At 38.7% G+C, this 14,367-nt stretch overlaps 1 protein-coding gene across 5 annotated transcripts in view; it reads right to left on the bottom strand.

The window, feature by feature from the left end:
* EML1 (EMAP like 1) overlaps positions 1-14,367 on the bottom strand; it is a 128,315-nt gene that overhangs the window by 38,099 nt on the left and 75,849 nt on the right. For all 5 annotated transcript variants that reach the window (XM_087726292.1, XM_087726277.1, XM_087726281.1 and 2 more), the window contains exons 2-3: positions 6,188-6,370; positions 4,608-4,740 (exon numbers count right to left, since the gene is read on the bottom strand). In XM_087726292.1, coding sequence (XP_087582418.1) covers positions 4,608-4,740; positions 6,188-6,370 — 316 coding nt within the window. The remainder of the gene's footprint in view (positions 1-4,607; positions 4,741-6,187; positions 6,371-14,367) is intronic.

Below are 14,367 nucleotides of genomic sequence, written 5' to 3'. Positions count from 1 at the left end.
TCCTTTTGATTTATCTCCGCAGGGCTCATCTGACATCTAGCGTGTGCCAGACACGTTCCCTTGGGTGCCTGGGGCGCGGGGAAAACTTTGGTAAGATTACCTCTTGCGCCCTATGGAACCAGGTGTTAATCTTTGAGATGAAGGCAGTACAACTCTATCACGGATCGACAAGACCGCCAGTTCTGATATGTGCCTCGCAGATGTTATTCGATAACAAAAAACCTGTCTTTAGGGTGAGGTTTTGAAGTGAAGTAGTGTGCAGAAGTTCAAAGGGAGCTGAAGTGAGAGCCTGTAGGACCACCGATAACTGCCAGGTTGGGTACCAGTGAACCACGGAGGGTGTAAGTTGGAGGCACCCTTGAGGAAGCACCGAACCCTAGGTATCTTGCTGAGAGGCTGGGCCGGAGTCCCAGACCAAATGGTAGATAATGCAGCTACCTGGCGTCAGAGGGTGCTGGGAGCAAGTCTCTTGTCGAGGTCCTCCTGCAGAAAGTCCAATACATGGCAAACAGGTATTGTGACCGGATCAAGGTGGAAGTTGTCACACCATTTGGCGAAGGTGGACCATGTGGAATAGTAAATTCTGGTCGTCGACAGTCGCCTGGATGGTACGTATCACCTCCTCCGACAGGCCATCCCTCCTCAGGAGGTCCCCCTCAAGTACCAGACGGCCAACTGGAGCCACTGGGGATCTGGATGGACGATGACCCCCTGGCTGAGGGAGACCTGGCCCTAAGGGATTTGCCATGGGCTGGACACCGACAGGCTGACGAAGTCAGCGTACCAGGGCCTCCGGGGCTAGTGAGCTGCCACCAGCAGCACCTCCGCCCTCTCCGCAATGACTTTGCGGATTACTTGTGGTAGAGCGGGAGTAGGGGAAAAGCATACAACAGTTCTTGAAGTCACCTGCAGAGAAGGGCATCCGTCCCCTCCGCTCCCGGCAAGTGGAAGCGGCAGAAGAACCGTTGGTGCTGCATGTTCTCGCGGGTGGCAAACAAGTCGACTATTGGAGTGCCAAACCTTTTGGACAGCTGGCGGAACAGGACCGGGTACAGTTGCCACTCTGCATTGTCTATGGTGGTCCTGCTCAACCAGTCTGACAAGGTGTTGTCCACCCCAAGATGTGGTTGCAGTGTATGGATTCGACGTAACACTCCGCCACCCGCCCAGGGCCTCTGCCTCTGCCATGAGCTTCCTGGACCTCAAACTGCCCTGACAATTTATGTGCGCTTTGTGGCCACATTGTCTGTCATTAAGAGTACATGTTGATGCAAAATGGCCTGTTGAAAATGACGCAGGGTGAGTCTCGCTGCCCGCAGCTCTAGGAAGTTGATGTTGCAAGCCGTTTTGGCTGGAGACCATTTGCCCTGAGTCACGCAATGTTTCATTTATGCACCCCAGCCAGCCAGGCTGGCGTCCATCGTGATGACCACTCTAGTTGGCTCCTTTAAGAGATGACCTTTGAGAAGAGCTGCTGCTCGCCACCATCTGAGGGGCCTCTTCATGGCCGGAGAAAGGCGGACCTCCATGGGGGAGTTGCTTCTGTTGGTTCTCTGATGAGGTAGGAGGAACCACTGCAACTCCCGGGAATGGAGACATACCCAGGGAACAACTGAGATACACAAAATCATCTTCCCTAGCAGTTGCGAGAGGAGCAGCACCGGAACTTGCCTCAACCCCTGAACCTTGTGGGCTAGGGAGACTAAGCTGTCTATCTTGTCCTGGGAGAGGAACACCCTGCAGTTGGAGGTGTCTATCACCGCCCCCAGGTGGAGGAGTTTGGTGGTTGGAGAGATGACTCTTTTCCAGGTTCAAGGAGAACCTGTGGTTCTGGAGAGACCTCATGGTGACCTGGAAGTACCGCAAGGCTTGTTTCCTGGATAACGACTGGATGAAAATGTTGTCCAAGTAACATTGTAGCCTTACAGGCCTGCGCCTGAGGTGCGCTGCGACTACTGACAGAATTTTTGTGAAGGTCCTGGCTGCCGACGACAGGCCAAATGGCAGAGCCATGTATTGATAGTGTCGGCCGGCATAAAAGAACTGCAGGAAACTTCGGTGTTGTGGCCAAATTGGGATGTGTAAATAAGCCTCCTTTAAGTCGATGGACGTTAGGAGGTCTCCTGGACAAATCCCTGCAAGGATGGTTTGCAGGGATTGCATCTTGAATTTCCTGTATGCTATGTAATGGTTCAGGTTCTTGAGGTCCAAGATTGCCCTCCACCCCCCTGAGCTCTTGGGGACCAGGAAGAGGATAGAATAGAATCCCCTCCCTTCCTGGTCGGACTATGACATTGATCTCTATGACATTGATCTCCAGGAGATGGTTTATCTCCTGGGTCATAAGATCCCTCTTGAGAGGGCAAGAGGGGGGGGCATCTTATGAAGTTCCTTGGGGATGTGACAGGAACTCCAGTGAGAGTCCCTCCCTAATGGTCTGCAGGACCCAAGCATCCTCCATGGTCTGTTCCCATTGGGAGACGAACAGATGAAGGTGTCCCCCTATGGGAGGTGACCTATGGTGGTCACTTAGATTTGCAGAAGGGCCTGTTGGAAGCGCCACCATGGCTGGGTCTCCGGTAGGAGAATTGTTATCTGCCCCTGTCCCGAAAGGACTGTCCTGGGGCCTATCTGTGGAGGTCTGATTGAAGGATTGATTGTTGAAAGTCAAACTGAAGGAGGAGTCATTAGACCAAAAGTTCTGCCTCCTATAATAGGGATTGGTCTTGCGATCCTGCTTTTTAGTAAGAGTAGGAAGAACCTTACGTTTGTCTTTAGATTCGATCCGGAAAGGATCTAAGACCTCCCAAACAATTTTGACCCCTTGAAAGGAGCAGAAGCAAGCTTCCATTTAGCCTTCAGGTTGGCTTGCCAGTGGTGAAGCCACAGGAGACGCTGGAGGTAACATTAGAAGCTAAAGCCCGAGAGGCGAATTTTGCCTGCATTAAGCGAGGCGTCAGGCAAGTACTGGGATGCTGTGATGATTTTGGTGACATCCTGGCCGAGATGCTTGTCTCCCGCCGGACGTTTAGCCTGCAGCTCCTGAAGCCAAATTATGGAAGCCCTGTTAAAGAAGGAGGCAGAAGAAGACGCCTTAATGGCCCAGACTGCCACTTGATGGGTCTTGTGGCAGGCCTTTTCCGTCTTATCTTCTGCCTTGAGGCCTTCCATGAGGTCAGCCGGGAGAACAGAGTTGGATGTAAGGGCTGCTATCGGGGTGTGTGCGTCTATGGAGGGTAGTGTCAATACAGCCTCCAGAGTAGCTTTTTGCCCCCACTGGGGGCAGCTAGGGAACCAGGCTGGACCATTGCCACTGGACTACGTCCATAAAGAGACTCCGTACTGGAACAAGATCCTGTGAAGGAGCCTGGACTTTAAACATGCTATCATTATGGTTGGAAACGGCCATCTCTGAGTACCCTGGCAGCTGAAATGTATCTGTAACTACTGTCAATTTTCTTTGTTTCAATTGCAACTGCATACTCAGATACTGTCATTAAAATTCTTCATCTTGATTATTGTCACAGTAAACAAATTTATTGGGAATATCCAGTGAGATATTAGAATCATGAGATAATGGTTATTGAACAACAGAGATGTTTGCCATTTCCTCAATTAGTAGAAATAGAAAAATTTGCAAACATAAACCCACAGTGACAACATACCTAGCAAACAAGTTATCACTGGAAGAGAGCATGGTAAAATGGAAAACTGCTCAGAATTCCAGCGAAGGGAGAATGCTTACACATTCCAAAGTGGCCAATAGGTGTCAGGCTTTCCCTGTTTCCTAGAAGTCACCTGAGCACACTCTTAAATGATTCCACTGGCAATCACATCTGAATCTATTCACCCTGCCACTATTATCGGTTAACAAGGAACACATCACTCTTTTACAGTTTAGTTGCAGTTCCAACATACTTTTCCTCCTAAGAAACTGAAGTATACCTAATCCAAATTCTTTGTGATAATGTTATTCTCAAAATAAAGAGCAGTTGGTGGGTTTTAACTATAATTTGAAAATAGCTTGTAATTTTACCTATCAAAATCTGATAAAATACAGTACAAATGTTTTCTGTAAAACTATTTGAAGTAAAAAAAATAGGTACAAAACTATAAAAAAAACATTGAGGAAAAATATAGACTAGAATAACAGAGTTGGAAGGGACCTTTGAGATCTTCTGGTCCAACCCGTTGCTCAGGCATGGGAAGGGGCAGAGCACGAGCGAGGGAAGCATGTGCACACACGTGGACACTCATATTTGTAAACTGTTAGGGAAGGTAAGTGAATTCCTCCACTGATGTTAGCATCATTAATTTTATTATGGTTTTTATTATGAAATATGTTATCTAGGGTACTCGATAGTGAAAGAATTAAACACAAACAAAATATCTGAAAATATACTAATACATTACCTCATTGATATAATGATTCTTATTAATTCTTTTACCATGTTTATTATATAACATTTTAGAAGATAGTCAGAAAATGAGTTAAGATTGGTACTAAGCCATTAACCAAAAATATTACTAAGAGGAAAACACTTAGAATAGTAATTTTAAAACTAAAGATAAGCAGCATATTAACATATGTTACAAATTGATAATACCTTTTTGCTGCTGGTGATACAATTTCTTTCCTGGTTCCTGATGGAGAAGGTAGAGAACCACTAGATTTCTTTGGTAAGACAGTTCCATTATTGACAGTAGTCTTTAAAGGCAGTGTTTGAATTAATGGTCTTGCTGTGAATTGAAAACAAATAAACAAATAAATAAAAGCTGAAATTTACAAGTTCAGAAGTGCACACAATACTTGAAGTAAGACCTAATTATTGCAAAATAAAGTGGAAAGATGACTACTCATTATTTGGAAAGTTCTCTTGTGGCAAGTGGATATATATATTCAATTTGTAATTTATTACTACTAGAAGATCCTTTTCCACAACTGAATCTGCCATTCTATATCTGTGCATTTCTTTCTTTTTTCTAAATAAAACACTGCATTTTTAAGAAGTTGGTTTGCTATTTTCAAACAATTTCTTTGATTTATTGAGACCATTTCATTTTTTTAATATTCTAAACTCTTAATGAATCCATCCCATTGTATCATCTGCAAATCTGATAACTTCTCCATCTGTGTTATTAATAAGAAATGCTGAAGTATTTCTTCAGCCCAAGACTGAATTTCTAGTATTTTCACTCAATCCTCTACATCATTTTTATATAAAATCACTGAGCACAATCTTTGACAATAATTTGCAAGCTAAGTATCTAGTTAACTATCTCACCTTCAATTCAAATCTGATTGACCTGCTAATCAAAATTTCTTGATTGTCTTGTTAAATTATAAATATATAACATTTCCACAATATATTAAGAAATAAATAAATCCAAAATATGAAGATTAGATTGACAAGATATGTTCTTCAAGATTCCATACTAAATTTATTATTGGCTCTAAAGTTTCCTATTAATGTTAGACAGATTGACCTTGTTGTTCCTTGGTGTCTGTTGTTCCTGTTCTAGAAAGTAAAAACAATATTTACTTGCATCTTATTAATATGGAAATTCACTCTTTTATCAGATTTTCAGAAAATCTCATCAGAGCCTATACCATATTACTTCTGGCCTGAAAATTGGAATTTATACAGGGCTGCAGGTAAGGAAATTTCACAACTGATGTTTTGTTATTTGTTATAAACTGTTATAAACTGTGGCAAAAACTGGTTAAATGGTCAACTTGCCCATCTTCGATATGGAAGTATAAAGAGACTTTGAGAAACAAATAATTTTCCTAAACCTATAAAATAAAATGTAGGATAGCACCAGATACATAAAATATGTCATTCCATAAAAGTTAACATGTTTAGATGTTTTATCAGATATACAAGATAATGAAAAAGTTCAGGTGTTGTTTTCTGCCATGATATATAAATATTTGGAATAAAATATTGCAAAAACACAGAAAAATTTGAGATACTTTAACTTAAACATTCTTTTCATTCATTAACACAACCAAAAATTAAACACATTAGCTAATATTAATAAAAAAGCAGAAATATGAATAGAATGAATTTCTATTGAATGAATACAAGAAATATTCTCAGATAATTCCATTTATCTTATCATAACTGGTTAAAAATATTTTCAATGTAACATTTGCAGGTGAATTTGAATTGGAAGTTAATACCTTTGGTAGGTCCTTTCCTGTTCTGCATGGCCTGTTGCTCCTCAGTAATATTTAAACGTCTAACGACATCTGCCAGAGCGGACTTGAGCAACTGAATGTCATCTTCCTGCATCTGAACACGTTGTTCAAGTGAAGCTATGCGGTCTGTCACCTCCATGCTGCTGGCAGCAGAAGCACTGTCATCTAAAAATACATATATATTTTATTATTATTATTTCATTTAAAACATTTATATTGCTGCTTATCATCTTAAAGAACTTTGGACTTACCTCAATTAAAAGTTGAAACCCCAAACCTTACTTTGAAGTCTTGTTACATTATGCTTGCTTCAAGCAGTGGTGGAATTCAAATTTTTTTACTACCAGTTCTGTGGGCATGGGTTGGTGGGTGTGGCAGGAGAAGTATACTGTAAAATCTCCATTCCCTGTCCACTCCAGGGGAAGGATACTGCAAAATCCCTATTCCTTCCCAATCAGCTGGGACTCCGGAGGCAAAGAATAGATGGGCGGGGCCAGTCAGACATGGTATTTACCGGTTGTCTGAACTACTCAAAATTTCCGCTACTGGTTCTCTAGAACTGGTCAGAACCTGTTGAATACCACTTCTGGCTTCAAACTAAATATTGATAGATCTGCAGCCTAAACATAATTGTAAAAGCTATCTGAAGAAATCTATTCTCTCAAAACAAACAGAGAAAGGTACAGGTATGTTGTTGCTTTTATTAGAAAACAATCACTCCTGTCAAAATGGAATTCAAATAATTATCCTTTAAATTGAAACATTCTGCCAGTAATTCATGGAGAATATAATTTACCCTTCCCTCTGCAGGTTTGTATATGTGGTCAAAATATAATTCAAAAAGGTGCAGAAAGGTGATTTTCTCCCATTAACTATAGATATCTTCATATAAATTGTGTGATCCAGATAAACCTGGACAAACAAAAAATACTACAGAGGCTATTTCCTGGCATATTTGTTATAGACTAAAAAGCAGGATCTTTATATTAATTCTTGCCAAGAAAACTGCAGGGAGCCTCTGAGAATTGGAACAATAAAATGGAAAGGGGGGGGGATATTTAGTTCATCACGGATTCCCATATGCTTGCACAAAATGCTCAGTGTAAGTGGAAATACTCATCACACCATTCTCTTTCTTATTGTAATTAATATGTGATGTCATTGGAAACATTCCTCCTCACAGTGTTTAGTTAAGCACTATGAACAATTAAATAGGAAGGTAAGCGGGGAAGGTTAAACCCATCTTTTAATTGAACTGAGCAAGATCTGAAGAAATACAAACCACATATAGTCCTTAGTTCTGGAAGTGCCAGAATTTCCAATGCTAAGCAACGTAAAGCACAACATTACATGACCGCCTTGATTACCAGTGAAAATTCAAACACTTCCAGTTGTCATCATTAAGCAAATCACTGTAGGTCATTAAAAGCAAGGATGTCATGTGGTTTCCATTTGCATTAATTTTGCTTCTGGGAAGTTGACAAAGAAGGTTGCAACTGGAGATCACATGACTGAAAGATCATGATAATTGCTGAGCTTCCAGATCGTGATCATTTGAGTGCAATGGCTGCAAATATGAGAACTGTCAAAACCAAGCCCAAAGATACCCAACACGACCCAAGGAAAATAACTTAAAATTTATCATTAATCATCGGTGTTACATAATATACCATAAAACATAGTTCTCAAAATCAAGTGTTCAATTACAATACAATGAAATATGGATTAAAACACTGCTGTCAGGATCTGACTGAAATTAGGAATGAAGATGGCCTAAGGCAGAGTTCCCCAACCTTTCTGACTTTTTCCATTTTGTTAGAACAAAACGCCTTTATGCATGTATGTGCATGTTCGAACAGGGCCAGGTGCATGCAACGCAAATGGGACCATAAGCACGCGCTCAATGCAAATGGGGCTGGAAGCGCGCGCACGACGCTCACCATGACACTAGCACAAGTGGTGTATGTGCACACAGGCGAGTGCAGTAACCAGCCACTCATGTGGCCCAGTAGTGGGCTGCAGCCCACAGGTTGAGGACTCCTGGCCTAAGCCTACATGAGATAAGGAATATGAATATATAACACATGTACATGCACGCACACAAATGAACTTAAAGATATGTACATATTGATATGCATTGATCGTATTTTGGAAACCGTAAGCAATTTAAACAGAATTGTACATCTTATCTTTGATTTGTACTTGTCCAGTTCGTTCTTGTAAATTCAAGCCCCTGCTCTGGAGATTATTGAATTTAAAAGCAGTAGAAAAATGGAAGCAGCAAAGCTTGAAACAAAAGAAAATTTCCAGCTCCTAGTTTTCAAACAAAGTTAGGTCATCCCAGAATTTTTATATTTCCTTCTAATTATAGATGCTGATGTTGCATATTCTCTACTTTTGTGTGTGGGGAAGGCCTGTGAAGCTTAACCACAATTATCTCATAAACTAAGTCAGTCTCTAACTAAGCAATTTCTGCTGTAAACTCCAGAGTCTCCATAACAAAACGTGGAACAGTTTGTTTTTCTAGCAATGCTAGCTGGAAGCAAAAAATATTCCCTAGTTTTGTCAGGACTGTAGATCATATGATTATGAATAGACAGACATCAAACAGTTCCTTGATATGCAGCTGCACAGCATATACTGTATACATTTGGAAGCTATAGCTGTGCAGTTTTCTGGATTTTTAAGGTGTCCAACTACTCAGTTGGTAAAGCTTTATGTTTTTCAATTAACCTTGCTTTTTCACCATAAAACATGATTGCGATAACCAAATTATATTTTTTAAATAACTACATGGGATTTCAGTCGTCAGAAATCTATTTTGAGCAAATAGATAATTGAAGAAAGAGGAATTTGAAAAGAATTATAGTAATATGAGATAAAAATGTTTGATTTGGAAAAACTTTATTCAAGGTTTATTTTTTATTTTTGAGAAAGGTAAGCAGTTATTCTAATGTCATACTTAGTCATATTATTTGTAGTAGCACAATTGTGAGTATAGATATATTTTGCTTTATTTTCTGCACTTAGTTTAAATAATGAAAGTATCTTGCAAACATTAAAATGCAGCACACAGAAAATACAAATTAAGCATCAGAAACAATTAAGGCAAACTATTCAAAACTAACTTCTGTATCATTATCAGTCCCAATAAGTGAGTGAACTTGGCAACCTTTGTGTTCAGAAATAAATCAGGAATGGATCTGGATAGTATTTGAATGAGAAATAACCAAACTGCTAGGGCTAATGGCTAAATTGTAGGTCAGAAATTTTCACATTTAATTGTGAAAAAGTACTTGGCAGTTTGAACGTTGTGCAGGTTTGCAACTCCCTAAAGTAGCATTGCCTTTTCTCAGAATTTTTTTTTTGAAGATTTACAAATAGTAGATTCTACCTTTTGAAGAACTTTTGTACATCCTTACTAAATATTTCTGAATAACAGAGTGGCAGTTCTGTAGTTTTGCCAAGAAAAAATGTGTAGATGCATCTAATCAAAGCTGAGTTTGTCTTAAGATTATTCATATAGTTACCTCATTAAGACTGATGCAGTTTGGTCACTGTTCATTGATAAGGTTTTGAGGAAAGAAATTGCTACTAACTGCTAGTTAAGTTGCTGCCCACTTCCATAATACCGGAGAAAGTCAAGTTTCAGAGGGAGACAGTGATAAGTGTCTGGAAAGTAGCAAACCTCTTTCTGTATACTGCCTTATTATCTTAGTGAAAATCAATTCCTGCCACTAACTGCATGTAAAACACAATATTACCAGGCATCCAAGGTCCTTTCCAACCCAATGATTACGAGATAAATTTTAAAATGCTTAACCTTGTGTTTCATGAATTAGGATTATCTTCTTATATGGCTTTGTATGATAAAGACATAATACTGAACAAAAAGCATCCACACATGGATATTGCAATGAAATGTATGTTCAGAATCAAAAAGTGTTTTATATTTATCAATTTTTTATTAATATATTTGATTATTTTGTCTCCATTGGAAGAATGTTATAACCCATTATTATATTATGTTAACATATTTTAAAATTTATTAATTTTATTGCTTGTTTTTGTTTTCATTCATTTTCATTGATATCTTTATAGTCAAAGGATTTTTTAAATAGTTTTCTAATAACAAACTTGTGCAAAGGGCTAATAGCATACAACAGATATATTAAGTATAAAATACAGAAATGTCTCATTATGGAATGTAGTTGAAAAGAAATTCAACTGTGAATAAAATAACATTCAGAATCTTAAATTAAAGTATTGGATCCTAAAACTCAAACTGATATTCAAGGAACTATATTCAAGGGCAGCGGGGCAATGCCCAAAGGGAATTTCGACATAGGCGACAACGAAGCAAGTTTTGCATGAACTCCCGGGGACAAACTGGTAAGAAACGGGCCACTCTTTTTAAGTGTCTATTACGATAAACCATCACCCAAAACTACTAGAAACTAGAGTCAGGAGTTAATGCCACCGAAAAGGCTCCTCTGATACCGTAATAGAAGAGGAGAGAAAAACAGTTCTGGTGTTTTTAGAGCAGTGTCTCTCAACCCTAGCAACTTGAAGATGTCTGGATTTCAACTCCCAGATTTCCCCTGGCAGTATTCCCTGGCTGGTGAATTCTGGGAGTTGAAGTCCAGACATCTTCAAGTTGCCAAGATTGGGAAACATTGCATTCTGCTAAATGACTTAAAACCAGACATTGGGAAACTGGTATCGCTTCATCAAGCCCATCCATCACATTAAGAATTTACTGAACAGTGAAGTAGTTACTAAATTTTACTGAGTTTACTACATTACTAGTTACTAAGGTTCTTGATAAATGACTATCAGACTTTGAAAACCTGGTATCACTGGATCATGTTCAACAATTTTATTGAATTAACATTAACTAAAAAGGTTTTTAAATTGGATTTTGAATAAATGTGCAATTAATTGTTATAGTTTTGAATTTTACTGTTACTATCTTCCTTCCGTTGTGCAAACCACCCAGTCACATGACCCCCCCAGCCACACCTACCAAGCCACACCCACAGAACTGGTAGTAAATGGGGATGGTGGACTGAAAAAGTTTGGGAACCACTGCACTACTTTCTTCCTTCTTTTAAATATACATAAGTCGATAAGTATATGTACCCTATCATTATACTGCATTTAAATTTTGTAGACTTAATTATATTTTGATGTACATTTTATATTTCTTTATAGTTTTATGGTTCATTAATAATGATCCATGATAATATCTATGTGGTTAATGATTGTTAATAAAAAATTCTCAGTTCTGTAGTGTATGATAGCAATATTTTCAATCTTCAAAGAGATGGAGCTTAAACGTTTTCCAGAATAACTGACTTTAGGTTATCTAGTTGTATCAGAAAACTACAAGGCCCTGGAAGGCATAAAATCTGGACAAAAGGAAAGAATTAGCAATACTCAATGAACTTGAATTCTGAGGTGTGATTGAAGCATGATGAGAAACCTAGAAAACTTGGTGAACATCTAAGCTTCAGGTAATATTATTTTGAATGTGTTTTGACTTTCATTTAGAAAAACAAACAACATGAACACATTTATTAGTCAGTTAAACTCATCTCTATGCTACTCTATGTATCTTTCTATATACATATACAGACACTGAACAGGTTTTCTGAAGAACGGGGGTTTATTTAAAAACAAAATCTAAAGAGATTTGCAATTTTAGCAAACCTGAATCCTCAGTCTTCTATAATGTCAATTTATATCTAAGGATTCCACAACATTACAACAGCTCAACTAGTGACAATGGGAAACCACGTGACAGTATTTTTCGAAAAGTGGCACTAAAACCAACTTATTTATCTATCACTGAATCCCTTAAATCTTGTTCTAACAAAATGAAAAAAGCACCGTTTTTACCTAACATGCGTAGTGTGCATTTTTATGATTATGTTCTTAGAAACTACCATAATAATACTGGCATGGATCAAGGGTAAGAATTTAATGTACCATGGAATCAGATGGTCATCTAATTTATCAATGTTATGTAAATAGTTGCATATTTGTTATGCAAATGGTTGTGTAAAGTATCATTTTTTTCTCATATGTTATGGAATAAAAACATATTCCATTTATATTTATGGAATAATTTAGCTCCTTAACTTACATAGTCCTTAACAACCATTCATTCAGTGACCAGTCAAAGGTACAATGAATAAATGGTACTAACACCTGGTCCTCAGTTATGGCTGCCAGTCACATGATCAAATCTCAAGCAGTTAGCAACACTACACTTACAACAGCAAGGGTATTTCAATCCCTCCCACTTGCCCATCACCCACCATTGCTATGCACCAACAGTATCAAGATCAAGGTAAGTGATAGTACTGCTCTATACCACATTGGTAAGGCCATCTGGAATAGAGTCAGAGATGGGTTGCTCCTGGGTCAGCCCGAATTGGGTGAACCAGTAGTAGTGATGGCAGGAGGCTCTGCCCACCTGCCCAGGCACTTCTGCGCATGTGCAAAGCCTCATGTATGAGCACAAGCGAACCGGTAGTAAAACCAATGGAAATCCACCTATCAAGTCCTTCCCAAGGATCTTATTGTTATTATTTTATGAATTTGTTATGAATGGCATATTGAAATATTCTTCATTTTCGCTCATTAGAGATTTCATGTATATGTCTGAAAGATCGTCAAAGATTTTGAAAGATGTTGAAGTTCTTCGGCTAATTAACTAGTCTTTATAAGGCATTTGTGATAGTTGAAGTCTGAGACCCTTGTTTAGTGGCTGTGCAAAATAATTGGAAAGCCACATCAAAGTTTGTGGCCTGAGGTTAGCCAAATTTGGCCCAGGTATTTCTTAAAAAATATTTCCTACAGTTTATGTGTAGTCTATGGAGATTCTCAGTCATACAGGTCAAAGTTGCCCCATAGTTGCTTTTTCAAGAGGCAACTGGACTTTTCTTGTTTTTCTTTGAAGACATTTCGCTTCTTATCCAAGAAGCTTCTTCAGCTCTGACTGGATGGTGGGGAATGGAAGGATTTATACTCCTTGCAGAGAAGAGGTATAGATAGGAGATTGCTACGTCACACAGATATTGGATACCATGAAAGCAGCAAGTCTAGGTTATTTAATTTTGTTACTGCTACCTGTTTTTGTGCCTAGATTGGCAAAATATGGGATTTCTGTTTTGCATGTCAAAATAACTTGTGACTCATCTAGGTAAGTGATGGCATAAGGGGGCGAAAATGTCACTATATTTAAGGTGGTTAAAATGTGGTTGGAGATTCCATTCAATAACAGAGGGTAAGTAGAATAACTAGGCAGCAGAAGAAACAGGCAATAGGAAATAAATGTTTAAGAATTGCTAAAAGTCATCATCTGGTGGACCTATCATCCAGAAATGTATTTTTATATCAAGATGGCCAATTAACTATGTTACTTTGGAACATGCATTTTATGCCAAGTCATATTGTTTATTCATTTATTAGATTTCATACTTGCTGCAATCCTGAATGTTTTGAAATTTCCAATAATGAAGACAGAGAAATCAAATATTCATAGTACAAATTACAAATTATAAAAAATGCTGTTACAATAATCATCATCAGTCATGTAATGTAATGTAATTAGTTTTTAGAAGGTAATAACTCACTCAAGCATTAAACTGTTCCAAAATATAAGTGTTGTCATAGAAAAGAAGCACCTAGACTTCCATTAGTATAGGGAATTGGGGGATTCACAGTAGTTTCTCCCCGGAGGCGGGGGGGGGGGATGATGGGTCAATTCAATCTGAAATCAGTACTCCTGGGATTACTTTAGTGCAGAATAGTATGGGGGCTTTAATGATCAGCAATTTGCATTGGCACCTACTTCCAAAAAGAGCCAATAATAACCTCCTGGAACCAGCCTTCAAACCATTCCTAGCCTCATGGAGAAGCCAGAAGGAGCATGTCTCCAAGATACTAGTGGTGAGAACACACTAACCAGCACTATTCATTAGCAAAAGCCTGAGCAATATCATTAGTAATAAATAGCACAGATTATATCATCAAACTTCCATCTATATCAAGGCCACACCAGTGTATAAGGAATAATTAGTTGTTATTTAATACTATTTCCTAAGGGCATTCCTCTCTGTTTCCATTAATGCTATTCCAAGACATATTTTGAT

This window comes from Thamnophis sirtalis, unplaced genomic scaffold, assembly GCF_051295495.1.
Source record: "Thamnophis sirtalis isolate CommonGarterSnake01/CBP01778 unplaced genomic scaffold, rThaSir2_p1.2 scaffold_1, whole genome shotgun sequence".
Lineage (NCBI taxonomy): Eukaryota > Metazoa > Chordata > Lepidosauria > Squamata > Natricidae > Thamnophis > Thamnophis sirtalis.
The sequence above is the reverse complement of the archived record's forward strand: the minus strand, read 5'-3'. Positions and strand labels throughout refer to the sequence as shown.